The sequence below is a fragment of the Electrophorus electricus genome, chromosome 13 (assembly GCF_041902795.1).
Source record: "Electrophorus electricus isolate QZ-2024a chromosome 13, ASM4190279v1, whole genome shotgun sequence".
Lineage (NCBI taxonomy): Eukaryota > Metazoa > Chordata > Actinopteri > Gymnotiformes > Gymnotidae > Electrophorus > Electrophorus electricus.
In genome coordinates, this window is record NC_137509.1 from 1,759,493 (window position 1) to 1,785,000 (window position 25,508).

At 47.6% G+C, this 25,508-nt stretch overlaps 2 protein-coding genes across 11 annotated transcripts in view; both read right to left on the minus strand.

Moving 5' to 3' along the window:
• greb1l (GREB1 like retinoic acid receptor coactivator) overlaps nucleotides 1–17,808 on the minus strand; it is a 60,850-nt gene extending 43,042 nt beyond the window's left edge. For 4 of the 5 annotated variants that reach the window (XM_035519917.2, XM_035519915.2, XM_035519916.2 and 1 more), the window contains exon 1: nucleotides 14,232–17,808. The gene's annotated coding sequence lies outside the window, so the exon portion shown is untranslated. Of the gene's footprint in view, nucleotides 1–13,787; nucleotides 14,212–14,231 lie in introns of those variants that run through there. The other variant, XM_081695115.1, reaches the window with a different exon arrangement.
• Nucleotides 17,809–17,952: 144 nt separating this feature from the next.
• Nucleotides 17,953–25,508, minus strand: part of rock1 (Rho-associated, coiled-coil containing protein kinase 1) — a 36,693-nt gene continuing 29,137 nt past the window's right edge. For 3 of the 6 annotated variants that reach the window (XM_081695118.1, XM_081695116.1, XM_081695117.1), the window contains 6 exons: nucleotides 22,978–23,048; nucleotides 22,778–22,866; nucleotides 22,278–22,356; nucleotides 21,681–21,939; nucleotides 20,592–20,799; nucleotides 17,953–20,331 (listed from right to left, as the gene is read on the minus strand). In XM_081695118.1, coding sequence (XP_081551244.1) covers nucleotides 20,280–20,331; nucleotides 20,592–20,799; nucleotides 21,681–21,939; nucleotides 22,278–22,356; nucleotides 22,778–22,866; nucleotides 22,978–23,048 — 758 coding nt within the window. In that variant the 3' untranslated portion in view covers nucleotides 17,953–20,279. Of the gene's footprint in view, nucleotides 20,332–20,591; nucleotides 20,800–21,680; nucleotides 21,940–22,277; nucleotides 22,357–22,777; nucleotides 22,867–22,977; nucleotides 23,049–24,539; nucleotides 24,578–24,884; nucleotides 24,965–25,508 lie in introns of those variants that run through there. The other 3 variants (XM_035519696.2, XM_081695119.1, XM_035519699.2) reach the window with 3 other exon arrangements.

Here is a 25,508-nt window from a genome sequence, read left to right on the forward strand (position 1 = left end):
TACAGTGTCATGTTCAGAGATTATGTCTGAGATTAGGCCGCAATGGGCCACATTCCCAGAGACAAATATGTTCTGAACCCAGATTACAAAGGACTTTCAATATTAAATCATCTCTGACATTACAATTTAGACCAAGACTAGGCTGTTGGTTGGGTGTTTAGTGGGTGTTGGGTGTTTGAGGGGTGTTGGATAGGCGTTTGGTGGATATTTGGTGGATATTGGATGGGTGTTTGTTGAGTGTTGGGCGGATGTTGGTTGGGTGTTTGGTGGGTATTTGGTGGTTGTTGAATGGGTGTTTGTTGGTTCCTGGGTGGATGTTTGGTGGTTGCTGGGTAGATTTTTGGTAGGTGTTGGGTGTTTGAGGGCTTTTTTTGTTGAGTATTTGGTGCTTGTTGGGTGGGTGTTTGGTAGCTATTGGGTGTTTGAGGGGTGTTTGTTGGGTGTTGGGGGTGCAGGAGGAGCTGCCAATCTTCACATGCTTCTGCAGGGGCGTCAGCTCTCTAGCATCAGAAAAACAAATCCAACCGGCAGCAATGGCTATACTGCGCTCATGCCACGTGCGAGCAAATGTGAGAGCACACGCGCGAGCACACGCATGCTCCTGTACCAGGTGCCCGGGGTGCCCAGCGAGTGAGTAGGCTGGCCAGCACCCCACCGGGCACAGCTGGAGCTCTCCATAGCCTGATGTTCATTTGCCTATTAAAGGGCCCTCAGACAGGTGCATGCTGGGGTCCTGGGGGGGGTCACATGATCTGGAGGAACCCTTCCAGTGGGGAACAGAGGACCGAATGCAGAGGTCAGGGACGCAGGAGAAAGAAATGAAGAACTAGAGAGAGATAATGAGAGATATAGACATAGCGAATAATAGAAAGGAGGAGAGAGAGAAGCCTGGAGGAGAGGATTAGCCCCCACAGGGGGTAGGAGGGGGGTAGTTAGGGTTAGTCAGGGCTTAAGAGACAAAAGGAGGGGCATTTGGACAGATGAAGAAGTCATCATCATTAAAGCTCAGAAGGTTTAGGGTTCAGTTATAAACCTTATAGGAGGGGGAGGAGCTAGAGAAGGCCACACCCTCAGAGCCCTGGGAGAGGTGTGTGTGTGTGTGTGTGTGTGTGTGTGTGTGAGAGAGAGAGAGCATGCCCCAGACCACACAGCTCCCCAGATCTGGGTGCCGGGCTCTGAGGACGAGGAATTTAACCTTCAACCAAACCCTGAGGCGGGACAAAAGGTCAGAGTCATTTATTAACCGCCGCCCAGCACGCGACCCCCGGGGAGCAGAGCAGAGAAACTCTCCTCACACTGCCATATACGTGGAAGACATGGTGGAGCCATTTCTGTTGGAATTAGCCAGGCCTGTAGAAGGCGCTGTGGAGGGACTCACGCTTCACACGGAAGCTTCTGTCTTCAGGACACATCTGTTCCACCTGGGGTACAGACGGCAGAAGCTTTTCACAGATGTTCCCAGGTGTGACGGAAGCTCACACTTCTCTGACCGTTAACACACACTTCTCTGACTGTTAACACACACTTCCCTGACCGCTAAACACACACTTCCCTGACCGCTAAACACACACTTCCCTGACCGCTAACACACACTTCCCTGACCGCTAACCCTTTTGCTTTTTCGAAGTTGTAAAAGAAAAAAAGAAATGTACACACACACACACACACACACACACACACACACATTACATTTCTCACACAGTCACACTTTTGGCAAAAAAAGTTTTATTTTCCAGCATTGAACTAGATGCAGGTCAGCTGTCAGCAAAAGGTCACAAGCACTCAAACCAAATGACAAATCACTAACTCAGCTTCACTGAAGTTCAAATCCTTAATGCAGATATTCGGTTCTCTCACACACACACACACACACACACACACACACACACACACACACACACACACACACACACACACACACACACACACACACAGCACTAAATGTGCTAAAAAGAAATATCTCAGTGATAAAAAGGGATCTTGGAAAAGAACAGGAGATGAGAATGGTTGAGCAGCAGAGCGGAGCAGAGCCGTAAAACTACAGACCTGCAGATGAACCCAGCTTTGCATTTTACAGCAGCTAGCACATCCAGCTGGTCCAGGCTGGGCCTCATTGCCACGGCGACAGGCAGGCTAGGGTTCCGTCACATCTCTGCCCACATTCACTCATCATCTGTTCCGGGCGACATGATTTTTTGGTGTCTTATGGTCACCGAGGAGACGAAGATTAAAGACATTTGCAAGATTCAGTTTTGCCATGACTTCAACATCTAGTCTCAGATGTGTGAAAATATCTGGCCAACACCTTAGTCTCCACCAAACAGCCCAGAAACTCTCCACACACACACTCACTCACACTCACACTTAGGACTGATCCAGTCTGCTCTAATACACCATATTAAAACATTCTTTTTTCAGGTAGGTCTGTTTCATGCAGCATCTAAAAAAACACTACACCTTCTAAAAGCTGTAACTCGTGTGGCGCATTTATTATCAGAACAGCTTCTCAGGACAGCCGGGGTCAAGAAAGGTCAGGACAAACTTCCTGTTGTAGCCACACCCTTTTCTGCCACCTCATCCATCATCGCCATGGCACAGCGTGAACACAGAGACCACCATCTGCAGACCCCCTCGCCTGCGTCTCACGATCTGCAGAGACCCGCCCACCGAACCCAGAAAGCCAAACCTGCTCCAGCATCACCGCACTTCACCTCACGCTCTCAGCAGGCTGCACAGACACCCGGACGCTCGCCTTGCTTGGCGTCGGACAGGGCGAAGGACAGGAGTGTCCTGGCAGCCTGCTGTCCTGCGGGAGGAGACGTGGGACCACCTCCAGGCGATGGCCGACAGCTACACAATGAGGATCTTTCACGCTTCCCCCAACCCCCCCCAACACTTCCTAACCAAGCGCTCAACTAGATCCATCATGCCCCTCTTCCCGACCCGACCCCAGGCGCCTAGTGTGTGTGTGTGTGTGTGTGTGTGTGTGTGCGTGTGTGTGTGTGTGTGTGTGTAGGGATTGGGCGGGGGGGTTCAGTGTCTCACACTGATTAACCAAGGCCTGTTGCCCCTGGCGATAGAGTCCATGTTTTAAATCCTCTGTTACCATGGAGAAGCCCTGGTTCTTGCCCCTTTGTCTTAATGCGACAAAGACAGACTTGATCTCACTCACTCACACACGCGCGCACGCGCACACGCACAGTTCATTCTTATGCCAGCGGAAGTGTCAGGACAGCGGAATTAGGGAGATTGAGTCTGCATCTGCCATGGGAGGAAATGTGGGATGTGCTGCCCGTAGTTAGTGATGCAGATCCATCTAGCACAGTGCCACTCTGATGCTCTGAACCCTGAACCAGAGACAGAAAGGGTGGTTGGAACAGTAGGATGATGTACCTCACTCAAATGAAGCAATACAGCTGATGAGATAGCTTCACCATTAATGTGGGGCATTCCCTAACAAACCCAAACACTCATCAGGTGGGTCGTCTCTGTGTGTTTGGGAGTTTCTAGAACATTCTCCCTGATTCACATGGGTTCTTCTGACTGGTCAGGGCTATTTCTGGAGAATAACAACATTAGAATGCTGGTGTTGGCGTGCTTTGTGCTGTGACCCCAGCATGGGACTGTCTAACACAGGGGACGTGCCACCACAGAGCTTCAGTGTCTCTAAACTGTGCAATACTGGTGTCTTTCAGGAAGTGAGTAAGATCTTTGCTGAAGGGGCTTCACATGTGAGGTTTATCTGAGGATTACTGGTCTTCAGGACTCAGACCTCCGACTCCCTCCCCCCTCTGCGGTAAATATTTGCTCTGCTTCTTATCTGGAGGAGAAAATCCAAGCACAGGACAGCCTCTGGGTCTTAAAGAGGATCGGTCAAACCACACAGAGACGCACATTAGTGTAAGATATGACTGAAACTGTAATCTAAAATGGAAGGGATTTATTTTTGTTTAATTCTGATCTCCTTCTGTGCTTCAGTTGCTAATTTTGAGGGATTAGCCCCTGATGTGCCCCTGCAGTGAAATTCAAATGAAAGGTTGCATGGCATGCCAGACCCCGGGGGCAAAACCTCCTCATGGAAGCCAGTGCAGTCCAACATCTGAATATCGGCTTTGAACTGCATGGCAGGTGAACATCCCTTCAAAAGGTGTGTGTTTCTGACTAACTGCTCCCATCACTCCAAATAAACCACTGTGCCTTCTGCTTTTGGTTTCTAGGTGCGTGGCCTGCCCTGGTCAGATGTGGTGATGTAATGGATTCCATGCGAGGGCCTGACGAATCGGCTTTCCTCATTTTAAGGGATAATCCCTCCCTGTACGTGCATCCTGACCCTGGAACAGAGCACATGATCAGAAGCACAGGACGCTTTTGAAAAAGGTCAGGGTTAGGTGAGTGGTTAGGGCTAGGCTTAGGTATGTCCTACATCTCCTGCATTAGTAGGACAACCACCATGACAGTGTGTGTGTGTGTGTGTGTGTGTGTGTGTGTGTGTGAGTGAGTGAGTGAGTGAGTGAGTGAGTGAGTGAGTGAGTGTGTGTGTGTGTCTCTGTGACACACGTTTTGTGTTAGGTTTTGTGCTTGTGTGGTACCTGCATACTTGATGCTCTATGTGATCTCTGTCAGGTATTATCAGACGGCTCTGTAGAGCAGTGGTAGTTTTAGTGACATCAGTAATGCCAAAATGCTTAAGCAGTAACTCAATTTCTGATGAGATCAAGACTAACAACTCAGAAAGTAATGCCAGACTCATCTGGGCTTCAGACACATGCAGAAATGCACAGAATGTGTTTCGAGCCATCTGCCCCTCAGCCAGTGCTGCTCATACCTTCAGTCTACTCACAGATACATTCAGAAATGCTCCAGCTAACACCTTCAAAACCAGATGAAAGAGTCAGTGCAATGCCAGCGCACGTGACTTATACGAGGTACAGGACTCGGACATGCTCAGTCTCTCTCTCTCTCTTCTCTCTCTCTCTCTCTCTCTCTCCCTCCCTCCCTCCCCATTTCTCTCTCTCTTTCCATATTTCCGTCCCATTCACCTCCCTTGTCAGGAAGAACATCTAGTTCTGGACTAGGTCCTGGTCACCGTGGCCTTGGACATACTGTGATGGTCTATGGCGTACACACTCACACTCTCACACACACACACACACACACACACACACACACACACACACACATCCTATAACCTCCCCTAAGTCATGGCAGCATGGTATGTCAGTGAGCTGTGGATGCTTGTGTGTGTGTGTGTGTGTGTGTGTGTGTGTGTGTGTGTATATATATGTGTGTGTGTATATGTGTGATTGTGTGAGGGTCTATGAACAAAGGCAAACAAATTAAAAAGAAGGCCATAGTGCTGAAACATTTGGTCTCTAAACTCTGGGTTGCGACAAAACAGTGTGCTAAAAAAACCTTGTGTGTGTTGTGGGAGGTATGTGTTGTGGGAGGTGTGTGTTGTGGGAGGGTTAGGGTTAGGGTTAAGGTTAGGCTTCACCCTCTACCCCCACCCTACCACTCTCTGCAGGAGACCAGCACATCCGTCAGGTCTGACCAGCACTTCTTTAGCAATTCCAGAAATCTTTGGAACTGGTATTAAACATGGCTTGTGTGTCTGTGCCAGTGGAGTAATTACATGTCACGAGCTAAGATTTCCTTACAGCTTTAGGTTTTACAGAAATTAATGGAGAACCCAAATGTGAATTAAATGAACCCAAACGTGAATACACTAATGCAAAGAAAAGCAAAGAAACCACTAAACCTTGACAGGTATTTCTGATAAAGTCCATAAGGGTGTGTTTGTTGAAACTGTCTGAATAAACAAGACCACAAATTACTCTGGAGGCCTCCAAGTATTTGTTTGTGTGTGTGTGTGTGTGCGCGCGTGCGTGCATGTTGAGTACAGTCAGAGAACTGCAGACATTTCTGTTGTCTGGTTTGAGTTTTGACTTCCTCTGAGATTTAAAATCACTCCCTGGGGGGCGCGTGCTGGGAATTAAGGGTGATGGTACAGCATATGATTTGGGACCCAAGCCAAAGCACCTTTAAACGAACCCGTCAAAAGCCTCCATAAAAGATGCCCAAATTACGCTATCCTTCCCAGAACAACCCCGGAAAGGACTCCCTAAAAGGCCCCCAAAGGACCCTCCAAAGAATGCCTCAAAGGACTCCCTAAAAGACCCCCAAAGGACCCCCTGAAGAACTCCCCATAGGACTCCCTAAAATACCCCAAAAGGACCTTTCAAAGAATACCTCAAAGGACACCCTAAAAGACCCCCAAATATCCCTTCAAAGGATTCCCTAACAGACCCCCAAAGGACCCTCAGAAGAACCCTCAAAGGACTCCCTAAAAGACCCCCAAAGAACCCCTCAAAGGACCCGCAAATAACCCCTCAAAGGACTCCCTAAAACACCCCCAAAGGAGCCTTCTGAAGAACCCCTCATAGGAATCCCTAAAATACCCCCAAATGACCCTCCAAACAACCCCTCAAAGACACCCTAAAAGACCCCAAAATAACCCCTCAAAGACTCCCTAAAAGACTCCCAAAGGACCCCCCAAGGAACCCCTCAAATAACTCCCTAAATGACCCCCAAAGGACTCCACAAATAACCCCTCAAAGGACTCCCTAAAAGACCCACAAAGATCCCCCTTGAGGACACCCCAAACTTTCACATTATTCCTGCAGTGGCTCTGAGCATAGGTTGTGATGACCATGCGCTACAATCAGTTTACTGTGAATCACTCTAACATGGAGAATCACTCCAACATGGAGAATCACTAACGATGTGTCCATGATGCACAGTGTCATCTCAACTGTCGGGACATTTGCATCAATGACTTCTCAAAATGGAGTTAAAGAATAAAGATTTTCTTTTAACTTAGAGTCCCTGTCTCAAGTTCATAGTCAGAAACTTTCGCCGCTTAGGACTACCATAACAAACACAAACTGTTATTAGCAAACCAACAGACATATCTATTATCTTTAACACATCAGTGATTCCTCAGACTGCAGGCTAGTGGTTTGGGGGAAAACTTGTGTTATTATTACCATATTCTCTCAGAAGTAATGCTAGTGTTTTTTTACACAATTAGCTCCCTCTCTGTTGCTTTAGTGTGTACGAACAACAGAGCAAAGGAGGTGAATATTTGTGGCATATCGCTGATTTGTTCAAATAAGCAAAGTACAACGGGGACGACTATTCTGGTCCTTCAGACACCACAGTGGCTTCACAAGCCTTTAGGAATCCAGGCTTTTTCCTCAGTAGTAAGGAACAGAGGTCCACTCACATTCTGTACTTCCTTCGGAGATGTCCAGTCATTTCTGATACCTTACTGTTGACACACATAAACAATAAATAATAAATAAATAATGCAGTGTATTGGAGGATGATCCCATGAGACTGTCCTTTGCCAGTTATTTACACACTACTCTTTACTAATGCTTTCAAATACTCACAAAATAATTTTAGTAATAACTAATACTAAAACTAATAAAGCATAGACAATTTTAATATTTTCTTAATGTTAGTGACCTTTTTGAGCAATAAAAAATGTAAACAAAACTTAAAAATTAACTGTTGAAGGTCTACCGCACTTGAAACCATCTCTGTTCTATGTCCATTTTTACTTAAGAACATCAACAACAAATGAATCAACAGCACAAAACAACTAAAAAAGCCAAGGTTGGGAGCCGCGGTGGCTCAACATCTCCGAGCTAAACAAAGCTTCATTAGCTGATGTAAAACAGTCAGTGAAGAGCAGACCCCTCCAGAGAAAGAATCAATGTGCACAAAAGTGAAAGGTCACTGACCCCTGACCTCAAACTTCAGAATGGGAGGAGGGTGGGGGGATGGAGGGATGGGGGTCTTTTGTGAAATGAGCTTCACTAATTCAGTTGTGTAACAGTGTCAAACTCTGTGCTGACCCATTCACTGAGCCCTGGAGACCAGAGGGCTTTCCAACACATGCGTTAGACATTTATAACTCACAAGATTCACAGCACACATGGCATAAAACAGACCCTCATGCTCTTGCTCAGCAGGCTGACTGAAACAGCAGGGCTGTCAGGATGTACAGTGGTTCTGTCATACATGACCTCACTCAGTAAACAGAAGAACAATGTAAAGCTTTTTACTGACATAGAAAAAACACAGCATTTTAGTGATTGATTCCAATTTAAATCACAAATCAGTAACAAATTGTAGATGCAATAAAATTATGGCTTTTTTGCTCATAAATGAGTTACAACCCTTTGTGTGATGCACAATCCTATTAAAACTTATGGCATTAATCAATAAAAAGCAACATTCCTTGTGTGGTTTTCTGAGAGACTCAATTGCATAAACCAGGAACTCTAACTCCACTGTGACCTGGACATATCAAGAGATGACCTCATAAGAGTCCTACTACTACTGGAGATGATCTCACAATGATCAGGATTTTTCTGACAGGGTTCTATCTTAATTACATCCTTGGGACTCTTCCCCAGTATACTGGAATAAGGATTACTTACATACATGGCAACAAAGCACTCTTATATGTTGTTCTGGACAAAAAAGTGGTACATTTAAATAAAAGTCCTACTACTATGGAAAGATGACCTCATAACATTTCTAATACTATGAAGAGGTGACAGCATAAGGGTTCTACCACTACAGAGTGATTACCTCATATAAGTCCAACCACTACAGAGAGATGATCTGATAAACATCCAATCACTACAGTGAGATGACCTCGTAAGGGTCCAACCAATAAAGTGTATTATAACTGCTCCTTTGTCCTGAAACTGATGCTAATCAAATCAGTATGAGAGGTGTAATAAATTTACCATAGCAGCATTCTGAGAAAGGCATGGCATAAACAAAACGCTGGGACGAAATAGGAGCACAACACGTCCTGCACGCAAGTCAGGGGCGTCAATGCCTGCAAGTCAACAGCATGGAGAGTTCCAAGCATTCCTACCCTGCCGTAAAAGCAAAAAAAGAACAGGTTAAAAGTTTACAGGCACCCGGGCGGAAGACTGCCCGGTCCTGGCCGCAATCATGAGGGATTCTGGGGGTCGGAGGTCATCACTGTTTCCCAGGGCCCTCAGGTGGGGGGGATGGGGCGGTTAAAGGGCGTGCACTGACTAATGTGGTAAACTTCAGTGCTGTAGGAGGTGGAGGAGGGGGCAACCTTCACCGCAAAAGGCCGACCCTGGGAGGAGGTGCTGGGGCTCAGCTGTAACACTCATCACCAAGTTTACGACTCGCGCTGAGCTCGTGAGAAACAGTGTTTTTAAGAAACAGGAACAGATGGTGTTCTGGGGTCAGCAAGAAGTGACAGGACAGGAGCAGTTGAACTGACGAGCACTGCAGCAAGTGATCAATACTCGACAGTGCTGCGTGTTTGGAAATTCAGTAACAGACAGGCTAAACAATTCCACAGAGTTCATGTACACATCAGTGCCACTGGGTCCATGATGACATCTGTTAGTTTCTCTAGTGCTTCAAAAGGAACATGGAACAATCTAAGAATCACTTAATCAATCGCACACTTAATCAATCAGACATTTCACTAATCAATCAGTTCAAACTTCCGAAAGTACTGTGGAAGGACGCAGCGTGCTCACTCGTAGGATTGCCCTCGCTCTGTGATATGTACGATAATGACACATGATACAGTATGATGTCATGGACTACGGTGACTCTCCGACCCCCAGAGTGTCAGACACAGGACTTCTGGGAATGTGGATCCCGACTGCAGCTGTTCTTAAGAGTGCCTGCACACCCAGAACAGTGCAACGCCACTGGCAGGGCCCCTGGGGCCCCAGACACAGCCTACACACACAGGTCTCTGGGACCCCGGACACAGCCTACACACACAGGTCTCTGGGACCCCGGACACAGCCTATACACACAGGTCTCTGGGGCTTCTAACAGAGATGGACGAGGTCCCACTCAACAGGTGTTTTCTGTCTCCCACTCCCCAGTGGCAGTAGACCCCCTCCTCTGACCTTCACTGCCCAATGTCAAGGCAGAGAGAAGAAAGATGATCCCTCCCCCTCTGGAAGCCCCACCCCCTCAACTCCCCCTTCCAGACATATTTAGGATCACTGCTGTGAGCTAGAAAGCTTCCCCTAACCAACAATAAGAAAATTAACAAAAGCTGAGATTAGAGTCAAAGAGCAATGTTTCACTGCACCACAGTGCGTGAATGTGAAATTATATTTTTTACAATCTAATGCAATTTGATTAGTGCATTACGGCAGAGAGGAGTGATTAGTGCATTTTAACAATTTTTTAGGAGCTCTACCTTCATTTCATGTTCAGTTTAACTGGCAGTGGCCTTTCTATTGGAATGAGCGACTAGATAAACAAGATTGCTCTCAACTGCAGTTTGATTTGCACGTGTGTGTGTGTTTATAAAAACTATGCTGTTTAATTAAATGTTGATCAGCTCCTCTCCAATCTTCTATGATAGATTTCCTGTTACCAAGATCAATACTGAATGTTGTGAGATACATGCCTTCTTCACATTATGGATAATCAATATGGTTTATATTATATTCTACTCCTGCTTCCCAGTTGTTATGACAGCAGGGCACAAACACACACATACACAGAGTGTACGAAGCAGGCCAGGGAAGGCCGATGACTCATTAGAAGCATCTTTTGGGGGGGGGGGGGGGGGTTTGCAAATAGTGTAGACAAATTAAGGAGAAAGAGAGGAGAGAAATTGAGTTTGCTTGAGGAAATAGGGTTGCTATTGAGGAAAGGCCATAAAACATTCATGAAAACAGTTACCGTGGTAACGATGGACCTAAAATAGGAATTAGACCAACAGCCAAGGGCAGGGACATCGTCTGCTAGGATTTAGGAGCAAGAAACAAGCCCATCAACATGTTAAACGTGTGGAAAGTGTGAACACATCCATCCAGAAAGAGTTAAGGAGGCAGAGAGAGAAGGAGGGAGAGAGAGAGAGAGAGGGAGGGAGGGAGAAAAAAAGAGAGAGAGATGGAGGAAGAGAGACAGGAGGAGAGAGTGTTAGTTCTTCACATCTACTCCACTTCTCTGCCAGCTGGACCACTGGAAGACCCGGGAGATTTACGCATAACCCCCTACAGGAGCACAGAGCCTCATCTCGAGCGCCCACCCACCACTAAGCTCTCACTGTGTCAGAGCTGAACACAGATTGACCAATCACAGGCCGACATTCATGCTCGGGTCCCTCGGTGTGTCACAGTGACGTGAGCTTTGTTACAGAAGATGGCGCAGTTATGAATCAGCATGAGTGCACCACAAAATAAACCACAGAGATGTGACAACGTCCCTAAAAACATGGAATAGTGTAGCGAAAAAGAGAGAGCCAGTTAGACATGTTGCAGAAACAGGAGTTAGTTTAAAGCACACAAAAGTGAACCGTGAAACGTGAAGGAGAACACGTCAGACCGTGAGACCAACGGCTGTGCAACAGACATGCAAATAAATTTGATTCAGTGAATACTGATTCAGTGGAAATAATTCAGATATGTGGTTCGGTGAATAATGATTCAGAAATATGAGTCAGTGGTAGTGATTGTGATATGAGATTGAATGAAAATAACTTAAGAGATTCAAAGGTAAAGATTCAGAGGAAATGATCCGTTTCCCTCCACTCTAAAAATAGGAAATCATCAGGGAAAGCCAAAGTAAAAGGAAGCAGTTTGAGAAAACAGAGAGCAGCAAATGAAGAGAGAGACAATGAACAAGGCAGGAGAGACAGAACATGATAAAGATGTTTCCTTCAGGGCAGCAGGAGGGTTGCTGGAGAGAGGCCGTGAAACAAAAGCTGCTCTTATCTCCAGATTATCTTCCAATTGTTCTTGTCAAACAAAGGCGAGCTCACAGGACCCCCACTCATGCACCCAGGACGGCAGATGGTCAGTGTCGGAGACCCCTGCCCCACACCTTCCGTCGACCGCACACGCACGGTGCGAGAGGTCACCCGGCGCACATGCTCCTGCCCCTCAGCCTATCACACGTGGGACACTCTGACAAGGTGTGAGCCGGTGCTGAGCACAAACCCGCTCCAGTGGTTGCCACGGTAGCAGCGCGGAACGGGTGGAGGTTTGGGGCAGAGGAGCACCTCTACAACGCCTCCTTATAAACACACCTCAGTGAGTTTCACATATGCTGTGCGGGGATAGCGGCCTGAAAATTGAGGGAGAGTCCATTTTCCAGAGAAGTGGTCTGTTTAAGATGGGAACAGGATGTTTTAAGCCTCAAACAATAATACGTTAACCACTGTAGTGCAGTTTTTGCTATCAGAGAACTGAAATGACTTAATGGGGCTAATTTTCCAAACGTGTGCGGCATTCTCAGAGAAGGTATTCTCTCCTGGGCTCCAAGGAGTCTCTGACCTTTGCCACATCAACACAGGAGGATCTGAAGACGCACTGGAATGTGGACAAAAACAGCCTTAAACCAGTGGAACGAGAGATCTCACGAAAAACCAGGAGGGGCTGCCCAGTTCAGCTGGAACCAGTCGAGACAAACCAGTTCTAAGACCACACGGTCATAAAGCACACATACCACGGCACTAGCTTCCTCTGGCCAACACCTGCCAGTTATGTTCGTAAAAACTAATTTGAAGAGATTTTTAGGATTCATTATTTAGCTAGTATACATTATGACGATGCACGGATAAGGGCAGGAATACGGATTTGAGAGGAAAGAAGTCCTGTGGTATTTTCCTGAACAACTCATCCCGACAGAATACACAATGACAATCATAAGACAGAAGCATTTTAAAAGCTTCAAACGTTTGCTCATGGGCTACCAGGCTTCCTACAATACGCTAACGACGCCATCTGCGCCTGCAGGCTCCTACGCGGACATCAAAAACTGCAAACCCCTGCATTACTCAACGTTAAAGGGACTGCACGCGTTTTACTGGGAACAGCACAGCCCTGTAAAGGAAGCGGCCTTCAGAAAACGCTGCCAGCTGCCTCCAAATGACTGTTTGTGAAAGCACTGAGAACAGGACTGTGGCAGCGCGCCGGGGTGTGTGAGGCAGCCTGGCCACACAGCACGGTACCGTCAGGGAGACACAACGTGTCATAGAAGGACCAGTCACGGGCTCAGCAGCGGCGTTAAAGTAACGGGGAACCACCTGACGGATCATTAAGCGCACCGTGTGTACGCTGCGTCCCGTGTGCAATAGGCGTGCAACAGACGTGTAACACGTCCCTTACTGATAATCGTGATTAATGACCTCTCAAGCTGGCTACAACGTACCGGCCTCGAACGAGGATTTCCACGCGATTTCCGCCGTGCTTGGCGTGAGCTCCCACACGTCATGGGCTCTGCATGTTCCATTAGACTTAGCCAAGAAACACATGCAGTTGTGCTCGACACTACTAATAGGATACTTGGATGTTTACGCGCTCAAAGGGATGTAAACGTTGAGTTCTGCCTATTTGCGCTACTTTGGGGGTAAAACCCCGCACGCGCGACTACCACTGTTTTCAGCACGTGAGGACAACGAGTCTTACTGTAACAGGTTTACTTCACGAGGCATCATTTAAAATGACAACGCGCTGTAAAATAGACCGCAGGCTGCGTTTCCGCAGGAAATGTGGTTTATTTATGCGAGGACAGTGCGTTATACCACGAGCCCACTTCGAAACGTGCACGATCAGACGGACAAACCCACACGCGAAAACCCGTGCACGTACGGAACCAAACCACGAAAGACGACAGCTCATCACATCTAACCGGAGAGGGCCCGGTGAGCCCGGGCTAATGCTGGGAGAGCTACAGCCGCTTACCAAACTCCGCGATTACAGGAAGGAGCGCGTGTCCCCCTGGTCGCGCGGCGCACGGACACTCGGTTCGGCCTCTCGCGCCGAATGACGTCAGAGAACCGAGCGTAAGTAACGCTTGTCTCCTCAACGCGGTTAGTCGAAACGTGCGGGTCCGCCGACGAACGGAGCCGTGCAGCGCCATTTAAATAAAGAAAAAGGAAAGAATAAATAATCAGCAGGATAGTTACAGTAAAGCCGACAGAAATGATCCAGAAGACTGAAAGAATGCGCATTTATATACAAGTCCACGAGCATATGTTCTATTTGACTCAGTAACGCCGTTGCTTTAAATGCGATTTTAACGGCCTTTTGTTTAATAGCACAAATGTTACGAGCGAGATATTTAGTCCGTTTCCTTTCCATGCATCCACGATAAGAGCACACTAAAGGCTAGTGACGGGTGCTTACCAGCTGTCGGGACGCACGGCTCTTTCCCCGGTGGCGACTCGTCCTGCGACTGAACGCGCACTGACTTGGAAACACTGTAAGATTTCAACGACGCCGCGCGCAGGACAGGACAGGACGGGACGGGATGGGACGAAATAGTACGACACCTGGTGGCACTGCGAGCGGGTGCTTCCACAAACACACAAACACACCAACGATCAGAACCGACCTGCTCAGACCTTGTGCGGACACAGAGATCCAGCACCTCCTGTGTCGAGGAGTGAACGAGATTAACCTTTATTATCAACGTCATTTGCTCGAACATCCGAGCGCTTCACAAACGCACGCACGCAGAAGTAAGGAGCATGCTCCGTAATGTGGGGTACACAGGTGGCATTAACCAAACGCGTGCTGCTGCACCCGGTAAATGTCCTTCTCAGGAACAGATTAAAAACCACCGATCACCATGTTTCCGCTTGACCACGGGACTGTCCACCATGCGGATCTAATGCATTCGCGTCCTGATAACGGCTCGGAACAGACGAGACACTGAGTGCTACCGATAAAATAAGAGGACATCACAAATCAGGCTATAGTTCGTGCCGTACAGTTACTAATGCGCGCCGCGAGAGGTCCGACACGCTTCCAGTAAAGGTTTCAATACGTAAACCGATATCTTAAAGCACCAACACAGAAAATATCCAAATAAAATGTAAAAAGCATAAAAGTATGTCCCAAGGCATCTGTCTGCAGATATAACACAGTGACGTTAAAAGGGAGGACAATAGAGTGGCGTCAGGAGTCGCGTGACATTTTAAAGAAGTATCATGTTGCAATAGTCGGTATTTTCCACAGAAAGATCTACAGGTGCGAAACATGTTTGCAGCTGCAACAGAGACATCCATGTCCTCCTCCCGTCCCGCTTTCTCCACTCAAGGTCCGGATGATGGTGTGTTTTACGGACCCAGAGGTGAGGCGAGGCGCAGGGTGAAAAGGCAACCATGTCATGCATTTCATCGACATAAAGAGGAAGTTCCTAGTGAGACGCATGGCTGACTGATTAGACCTCGGGACGTTTCCGCTGGTGACCCTACAGTTATGATTCCGGTCCGAGCTCACGTGAAGAGCTGCAGCAGGTGTGCTGGAACACGGAAAGGCATAGCGTGCATGCGGATCCCCGCAGGTAAACACAGCTGTAGAGGCTGACAGGCTACGGACGGACGTTTACACAAAGGCTGCTACCCCATTTGTGTGTATTCACAATATCTTAGCACCCGAACCGCAGCGCCCTCCAGTGGCCACGTTTCATAAGGCTCCTTCTAACATTTGCTGGGGTCTGCAATTCTCAAAACCTGCGCCGCACAGGTGTTGTCACGATACTGACATTTCCAACTTCGATTAAAAAATGTCATGCTCCACGGCAGCCAATGTCATGCCTCTGTATCCATAAACAGCTTACAGTTATTTTCCGGCAGTGTCAACATTTTTGCCTTAAAATCTCAGTGTGATGGCAGTTACGACGCGAACCTAAAACCAATGAATAAGGAGCGTCCAGGAATTGGGCAAAACGCATGAACTACAAACAAACCAACATAACAGTGAATGTAACACCATTAAAAACGTATCTGAGAAACCATACAATAACCGTCGACACCATTTTGTAAAAAGGAACGAAGATTATATGAAGGTTAACGTGTTTACTTCATTTTGTTCAGTGCATCATACGTTTTTATTGACGCTTGAAAACGCGCTGCATGACGCCACGGAAACGTTTACGCGCGAGCAGAGCGGACGAATCTCCGGAAGCAGCACGTGCGCAATCGTTTCAGCTTTTAGGTGAAATAGGAATGGAAAATAATCAGAATTTATATTATTTATAACTTATATAACCTATTTATTAAACGTAAAATTATTAGTTACAAATTCTTGAAAGTGAAATTTACAACCAAAAGCTCCCACGAGGCCATTATTGGACGCTTCATGTAACGTGCAGTTAGTTGAGCTGTCATTAGCACGTGCGGCTTAGTCCAGGGGCAGGACACGAGCCTTGTCAGCCTCTGCTCAGCTCTGCGTGGCGCTGCTCCGCGTGCTTGTTGGCACCCTTAAGCGCATTTAAAGCTCGTGTTGTACCACATGCAACGACCGCACTGCAGCACGCGCTGAGTGCTGACCCCTCGTGTTCAGCACCGTGACCCTTCAGACCGCACGACACTGCAGCCGTTAGTTTAAACAACCATCACCAGCATGCGCGCGGTCCCGTGAAGTTTCTGCTGTGTCCCTCTGCACGCGGCCAGCACCCGCCGGTGCAACACGAGCTCCAGCTGGTCTGTCCCGTGCACCTCTGTGCGTATGTACCAGCTTGTCCTCGGCTGGCCGGCGGAGGCCTGTGCAGGTCTAAAGTGCGCGCAAGCAGGGAAGCGCCTTTGACATAAACAGTAGCGATACTGCAGCGAACGAATATTGTTCCATTTCAAAATGTTTCCAATCGATGTATGTTTAATTATTTTTCACACTCGACCACAAAAAGTCACGTTTAGCCTTACTTTTGGGTCTGATGTGGTAAGAGGTCTGATAACCAGACCACAGGTCTGATAATTGGGTGGCAGATCTCATCAGGTAACAGCTCTGGTAAATTGGGTTTCTGCAGCCTTCTCCCAGAACGCTTGCTAAAGCCACCAGTAAAATCAGATCTGCACACCTGTAACCACCCCACATGGACTGGAGTCTGTATTAATCCTCCACCCCACATGGACTGGAGTCTGTATTAATCCTCCACCCCACATGGACTGGAGTCTGTATTAATCCTCCACCCCACATGGACTGGAGTCTGTATTAATCCTCCACCCCACATGGACTGGAGTCTGTATTAATCCTCCACCCCACATGGACTGGATTCTGTATTAATCCTCCACCCCACATGGACTGGAGTCTGTATTAATCCTCCACCCCATATGGACTGGATTCTGTATTAATCCTCCACCCCACATGGACTGGATTCTGTATTAAACCTCCACCCCACATGGACTGGAGTCTGTATTACTCCTCCACCCCATATGGACTGGATTCTGTATTAATCCTCCACCCCACATGGACTGGATTCTGTATTAATCCTCCACTGAGTAGATGACTCTTTGTTGTTGTGTTGCTTAGCAACAAAATCTTATCAGACTTGGTTGGCTGGTGGAAGAACGGTTTATTGTGATTATTGTTAATAATAAATTATGAGGTACAGGTGTATTTGTTTTTCCAACACACTTTAGAAACGCTTCACTTTGCCTTACCTAAAACTACCTTACCTGTGATAAAATAGCTGTAACTCACAGCCTCTCACAGCTTATTGCTTTAATACGTTAAAGTACGTTAAAGATATTCAGTGAAAAATTGAAACAAAATGGTTATAGATCTGTTAATCTTTAAGAAAAAAAAAAATACCAAGAGCTCATAATTCATTAAATTATACTACTGAAATTGGCTTAGATGCTACAGCCTTCTCTCTTAGCATGTTAATTTGTTGTTAGGTTACCAAAAGAAATGTGGTCTTATCAAAAAACAAAGAGCACAAGATCTGAGTCCTGGTCCAGTTTGTGTGATATTGAGAAGCACCTAACCAACACCTCCAGCACTCCCACCCATCTCGGTTTGACACTCTGTCAACACCCTTGATCCCTGCTCCTGGGGCTACTAACAACCCTTCCCACAACACTGACCTTGAGCGGAGACAAGACTGGCCCTGGCTACAGGCTTCGGAAGGTGGTAAAGGTAATGTTTATTAACACATCCATCAGTTTATGCAGTTCCTCTGAGACACGTCTGCCTCCAAGTTCCAGTGCGTTCATTAACGGATGACAGAGCACAAAAAGCATGTGTGATACACGAGGAGGCATTCCTGATCGTGGCGCTGCACCCCCCCCCCCACACACACACACATGAGGAAGGAAAGATCAGAACTGAAAATATCACTTTAGTCGACAGGAGGCGAGTCACGTCTGGGTGCTGCACACATCCCGGTATGAACTGCACAGATCAGAGCAGCAACAGGTGTGTTACAGGAGGGAAAACCACACAGACCAAATCAGCTGATCTGAAATCACAGTTACTTTTCTTCAGATCACACTGCGTCGCACTGCATACAGGAGGGAGGAACAGATCAGGGGTCAGGAACGTCTCGTCATCATCACAGGACGTTAACCTCAGAGATTTTCACCTAGAGATGCGTTTAACGTCAGAGCACTGACACAACCTCTACAGATAAAACCACCACATGGATTAGATTTGTTTGTTTAAAACCAAATCGTTTGTGTGTTTAGAGGGACCCAGACAGACATGGCAGTAATGTTATCCGGACAAGAAGGCACTAAGGTGGGCTAAATGCTACACCAGCTTAGTTCTCTACAAATAACTTACAATTCAAACAGTGCAGTTTTACATTTGTTAACTTAATGTTTCTTCTTTTTTGAACCACTCATCTATGAATCAAATGGTAATGCATTACCAAAACAAACAAATTATGATAAAAACATTACAGAAATAATGTACCCAATGAACACAAAAATAATAATAATAATAAAAAACAATGTTTTCTATGAATTTTTAGATTCTTTTTAAGCCATTCTAACAGTTTTCTCATGGCTGGGAGAATTTAATAACAATAACAACCATTATTATAATAACAATATGCATAGATTGTAATGATCTTGCATGTTCCTGAAGAACAAAGCAAAAAAACAACATACAAACAACAACAAAAAAACAAAACAAAACAAAAAACACAAAGTTGGCTTTTCTAATACTCAGTACCCAGTATTAACTCCCAGGATGACTACTGCCTGCTCTGTGCCGTGATGTTCTGGGTGCAGACCTCAGACTTACATCAGTCATGGCAGGAGTTGCAAGCTGATTGTCCCAGAGAAGGAAGGCCCCCCCCCCACCCTGTAATTACCCCTGTCCCACCCCGTAATTACCCCACCCACCTTGCCCCAAAAGCTCCCTTAAGAACCGCACCAAGCCAGATGTGGTCCCAGTTTCCATCCCAAGCGATGAAAGATGTCTGAGTACCCCCTGGTGGCTGGGAGGAGCCGTGCTGTGGAGATGGAGATGAAGAAGTGCAGGGTCCGAGCCCACCCGCCGCTCACAACCCGCCCTGCCCCCCCTTACCCCAGCACAAGACCAGCCAGCTCCTGCAACCCAACGTCCAAACGGACCCATTGGACCAATTCCACTTTTTCATATTTCAAATGCTTTTAAAGGTTTAATCGTGTTGTTTACATGTATTGATTTTGAGGAGTGAGAGGTACAGAGTCCTAATTGAGTCCCAGGGATCAGAGGGAAGCTTCAGGTGGTTAGCTGGAAGAGAAGAGCAGAGAAGAAGGCCCAGGGTAAGGAGCAGCATCTGGAGTCAGACATATTCTAACGCGGATGAGTGCTCCTGCGTCACTCTCACACGACTGGCGAGATCAGGTCTGAGTTGTCTGATTGACCTGTTTTGACACTGCGTAATTCCTCGGGATTGAGAGTGAACTTGGAAACACGCATCCTGGGTTAGAATATGCCTTCCTGTAAAGATGCCACAGTGTCCTGCAGAGAAGAGACTGACGTAGGTGGTCACAGGCGCTCTGCCGTGAGCACACTGTAACAAACATCAACATTGGAGACGGCACCACTTACCACAACAGACCCCCAACACCTCATCCCAACTACACGCCACACCTTCCCATGAGCCATATACAAAAGGTTTTTAAGGCACCATTTACGAGGCAGAAAATGAACGCTTTTGCTCTGTTAAGATTGCACTTGTTAAAATCCGTCTACACCAACCACCCACTGTAGCTGATGTGGTCTTGTCGCCAGCAGGTGGTGCCACAGTGTTAGTTTTCCAGGCCTCATAGCCTGTGGGGATCTAGCTGGAGCCCAGTGATGTGTGGCTGGTCACTGGACCCGCCCCCTTCATGTAGCCCCCCCCCCCCCCCCCCCCCCCCCAGCCAGAGAGAAGAAACGATGTAGACAGGCTTGTCGCAGGGGGCGTAGGTTGGGGGGGGGGGGGAGGGGGGCGGAGCTCCTGTGCAGCTGCTGTCAGCAGGAGCTGGATGACGTGTCTGCAGCATGGAGGTTGGACTGCGCCCTGCTACAACACAACAGGACAGGACACAGCGCATCAGGTCACTGCCTCCACCTCTGCTGTTGGCCCTAGCCACACCCCTGACCCTATTAACCTCCAGCCCCACCCATACAGCCACAAGCCAAACTCTACCTTTACTACCTAAAATACCAGTTCCACTGACTCAGAACCCCGTGATCTAGTCCAAACCTACCAAGGCTGTGGAACTGTTCAAGACTACGCAAGGTGACCCGCTCTGGAAACGGCCCCGGCGCCGGTTCAGTTACCTGGACTTGCCGGACAGGTTTTTGGGGTTCTTGCGGAAGGACTGGTTGGCGACGGAGCGCGAAGACATGGAGCGGGGGGAGGCGCGTGTGAAGGTGGCGGGGGGCGTTTTGGGGATCTTCTTGCCCAGGTGGCCAATCCACTTCTTCTGCTCGTCCTGCGACAGAGCCAGCAGTAGCATGTCTCGCGCTGACGTCACGTCATAGTTCACTAGAAGGAGGGGGAGAAGGGTCACAAATACAAACAAACCACAAAACAAACACTACAAATAATGCATCTTATTATTATAGAACTCTGATAACTGTGTGTACGTGAAACCAAACAGAGCGGATACTAGAGCTCCCATGTCTCTGTCTCACACATACACGCTCCTTCGGGTCTAGAGCGGTCCTGTTTTACCAGCGTACGGTCCACCATGTGGACAAGTGAGGACAGATGACCGGAGGTGAACTGCGTGGAATACATTTAATACTGAACTGTTGTGTTTTGGATCTCAAATGTTTCATTACTAGTTTGACACTAGACACAATGTTGGGGGGGGGGATTAAAAAATAAATAAATAAATAAATAATAATAAAAAAATCCCTGGGCGCTGCAGTTCCCCTTCTTGGCCAGCAGAGACATATCGCTAATATTCTCTGTCTCAAAAAAGTGAAATATATCCGTGTCATCTTTGTGTGAAGGGAAGAATGTCAGTGTTTGGTAATAAGTGACGGACTCGCGTGATCACTAATGCGACAGTCCTAGTGAGCATCTAGGCCTGCCCTAAAGGCTGCACACGGCTCAGGGCAGGCCGTGTGACCGCATGCTGGACTCTGGGTTCAGTCTGTTTTGGCATGGTTGTGTTTCTGTTACAAATAACAACATGCACCGGTTCTTATGTCCATAGAAATGTGTTTGTAGAAATGTGTTTGTGACCATGCACTATACATTTTACTATATTGTAAAATGTGTGTGCGGGCGTGCGTGATTTAGTTTAAATGTGTAGAGAGAAGAACCCTCCACTGTGTTCCCGGATGAGGTTGGTGCAGTGTGTGAGCGGAGCTTCCAGCGTATTCCTGGAGGTCTGTCTGCTGTGGGTGGAGCTTCACCTTTGCAGGGGGCAATGACGTCCTCCTTCCTGTCCAGATGGTCCTTGTGGCACTTGACGTGGCATCGGCGACACTCCAGAGCGGGTGGAGGCTTGAACACGTTCCACAGGGGTTTGGCACACGCCTCACAGTTGGTGGGGAAGTGGTAGAGGGTGGGGATGAACTCGTGACACTTGTGGGGCAGGCAGTTGGTCTTATCGCCCTGGGGGACTGCCTCTAGATCCTCCTTACGGCACTCCCCCTCATTTGCATACAAAATCTGAGGGAAGAAAAAAAGAACTCTCTCTCATGTAGCCCCTTCTCTCTCGCTGTCTCGTGTGTGTGTGTGAGTGTGTATATGAGTGTGTGTGTGTATATGAGTGAGTGAGTGAGTGTGTGTATATGAGTGAGTGAGTGAGTGAGTGTGTGTGTGTGTATATGAGTGAGTGTGTATATGAGTGTGTGTATGTGAGTGAGTGTGTATGAGTGAGGGAGTGAGTGTGTGTGTGAGTGAGTGTGTGTGTGAGTGAGTGAGTGTGTGTGTGTGTGTGTGAGTGAGTGTGTGTGTGTGTGTGTGTAATTATTATTATTATTATTTTTTTTTGAGTAACAACCCACCTGAAATATTCTGGGGATTTCATCAGTCTCTGCACGATACACATCACCTTGTGTCACAGGACGCACATGGAACAGTTTGCTAAAAAACAAAAACAGAAATAAAACAAAAGAAAAGTTATTTCTGCCGTTTTTATGGTTGGTGCAGTGTGGTGTGTAACGATGCTGCGTCTCCTGTGTGGGTGGGGGTTCAGTCTCTGTCTCGTTGAGCCCTCTATGCTACACCAAACAGAGTCCCTGGGCAAGACTCCCAACACTACACTCACCCACCTCTCTAACACAATGGGGAACTGTAAGTCAGGACTTAAGGCAGTCTGCCACAGACACCAGCAACACCCAAACCTGAACTCTGAATGACTGACAGCCATCAGAGCCAATCAGATGTGAAGAGCAATACATGCCATAACACACCTGGACAAAGCATCATTTTAACATTCAACACTCTTTAATGAAACAATATTTATAAAACACCACACTGTGGCGGGACAAGTTTGAGCACTCACTCTATATCCAGCACCACAGAGGGGTTTGACTGTTCCTTGTCCTGCTCATCATTGTAGAAGAGTATCTTCTTACTGCTGACCACAACGTACTGCAGACACACACACACACACACACACACACACACACACACACACACACTTAATAAGATGTGTCAGGTTAAAGGCAGTGCCACGGTACTCCAGCGCTGTATCAGCCTCACCTGTTTCTTCCAGCCATAGCGTTTGATGTTGGCTCTGTTGGGAATAGACAGCCAGCCTTCCAGCCTCGAGTCTGTGGACACAGAGGGGAGGTGAAAGTCCGCCCACTGCACTAAAGGTCCGCCCACTGCTCAGCATGCAACCACCTCAAAGTCAGCCAAGGGCCAGGGCACAAACTCACAACATATGTCGGGAACAACCAGTCAGAATCACTTCCAGCAACCACATGCCAGCCAGTGATACTCTCAGACACTGCAGCAGTGCCTGCTGGAGTGGCGCACCAACAGAGGCACACTTCACACCCACACACCCCATTTGTTTTTATGTGAGAGAGACTGAGACTTTGCTCTGGTGTGTGATGTCGTCTACGTAGTGTAAATCTCAGTGGTGTCCAGCCTCCCTGTGTGTTAGTGTGCTCTGACTTCTACGGTGTAAATCTCAGTGGTGTCCAGCCTCCCTGTGTGTTAGTGTGCTCTGACGTCTACGTAGTGTAAATCTCAGTGGTGTCCAGCCTCCCTGTGTGTTAGTGTGCTCTGACGTCTACGTAGTGTAAATCTCAGTGGTGTCCAGCCTCCCTGTGTGTTAGTGTGCTCTGACGTCTACGGTGTAAATCTCAGTGGTGTCCAGCCTCCCTGTGTGTTAGTGTGCTCTGACGTCTACGTAGTGTAAATCTCAGTGGTGTCCAGCCTCCCTGTGTGTTAGTGTGCTCTGACGTCTACGGTGTAAATCTCAGTGGTGTCCAGCCTCCCTGTGTGTTAGTGTGCTCTGACGTCTACGGTGTAAATCTCAGTGGTGTCCAGCCTCCCTGTGTGTTAGTGTGCTCTGACTTCTACGGTGTAAATCTCAGTGGTGTCCAGCCTCCCTGTGTGTTAGTGTGCTCTGACGTCTACGTAGTGTAAATCTCAGTGGTGTCCAGCCTCCCTGTGTGTTAGTGTGCTCTGATGTCTACGGTGTAAATCTCAGTGGTGTCCAGCCTCCCTGTGTGTTAGTGTGCTCTGACGTCTACGGTGTAAATCTCAGTGGTGTCCAGCCTCCCTGTGTGTTAGTGTGCTCTGTGACTTGTGTAGCTGTGCGACCGCAGAGGAGTGAAGGACATCTACAGGGTCAAACTCATTCAGTAACATGCAGAGCATACGTAGCTGTGCAAGGGGTCAGGGGTCATGGAAGAGAAGGGGGGGTCAATTCAAGTTTCTAAACACCTCTGAAAGACCCTCAGGAGTGGAGGTTACTCAGTTAGGACAAATGTCTCAAACAAGACAAAAGGAAATAAATCTGTAAGTAAAACGTATACATGAAACTGCTAATCAGCCCTGGGTACAACAGGACAGATGAGGACCAGGGCAACTGCCTGCTGGGTAAAGCTGCTGAAGTCTCACTCCCACTCCGAGACGTCTCTATCAGGGCGAGTCTCACAATGCGCTCACACAACACCAAACCAGCAATAAAGGAAAACACGAGCACATCAGATAAATAACAGAGAAAGAGATGATGAACAGAGAGAAGAGGGCAAAGGGCAGAGGGCAGAGGGCAAAGGGCAGGCATGAAGGGGCCACAGGTTACTCACAGAGGGCAGAGCACAGAGGACACACAGCAGGAGAACACCTACCGCACACGAGGAGAAGAAGATAAGAGAACTGTACACACACACACACACACACACATACACACACACACACACAGCAGGAGAACACCTACCGCACACCAGGAGAAGATAAGAGAACTGTACACACACACACACACACACAGCAGGAGAACACCTACCGCACACCAGGAGAAGATGATGAGAACTGTACACACACACACACACACACACACACAGCAGGAGAACACCTACCGCACACCAGGAGAAGAAGATAAGAGAACTGTACACACACACACACACACACACACACAGCAGGAGAACACCTACCGCACATGAGGAGAAGATAAGAGAACTGTACACACACAGCAGGAGAACACCTACTGCACACCAGGAGAAGAAGATGAGAACTGTGTACACACACACACACACACACACACACACACACACACACACACACACACACAGTTGGAGAACACCTACCGCACACAAGGAGAAGATAAGAGAACTGTATATACACACACACAGCAGGAGAACACCTACCGCACACCAGGGGAAGAAGATAAGAGAACTGTACACACACACACACACACACACCCAGCAGGAGAACACCTACCGCACACCAGGAGAAGATAAGAGAACTGTACACACACACACACACGCAGCAGGAGAACACCTACCGCACATGAGGGAAAGAAGATAAGAGAACGGTACACACACACACAAAGAAGGAGAACACCTACCGCACACGAGGAGAAGATAAGAGAACTTTACACACACACACACACTCACACACCTATGCACAAAGAAATATACAATAACAAAAGATAAATCCTCAAAACATGAAGTAGAAACCCTGGCTACAGCACAATATAGCAGTGTGTACTCCCCCTACAACATAACGGGCTGCATTTCCTGCTATATTGTAGTGTGAATACACTCTCTACAATGTAA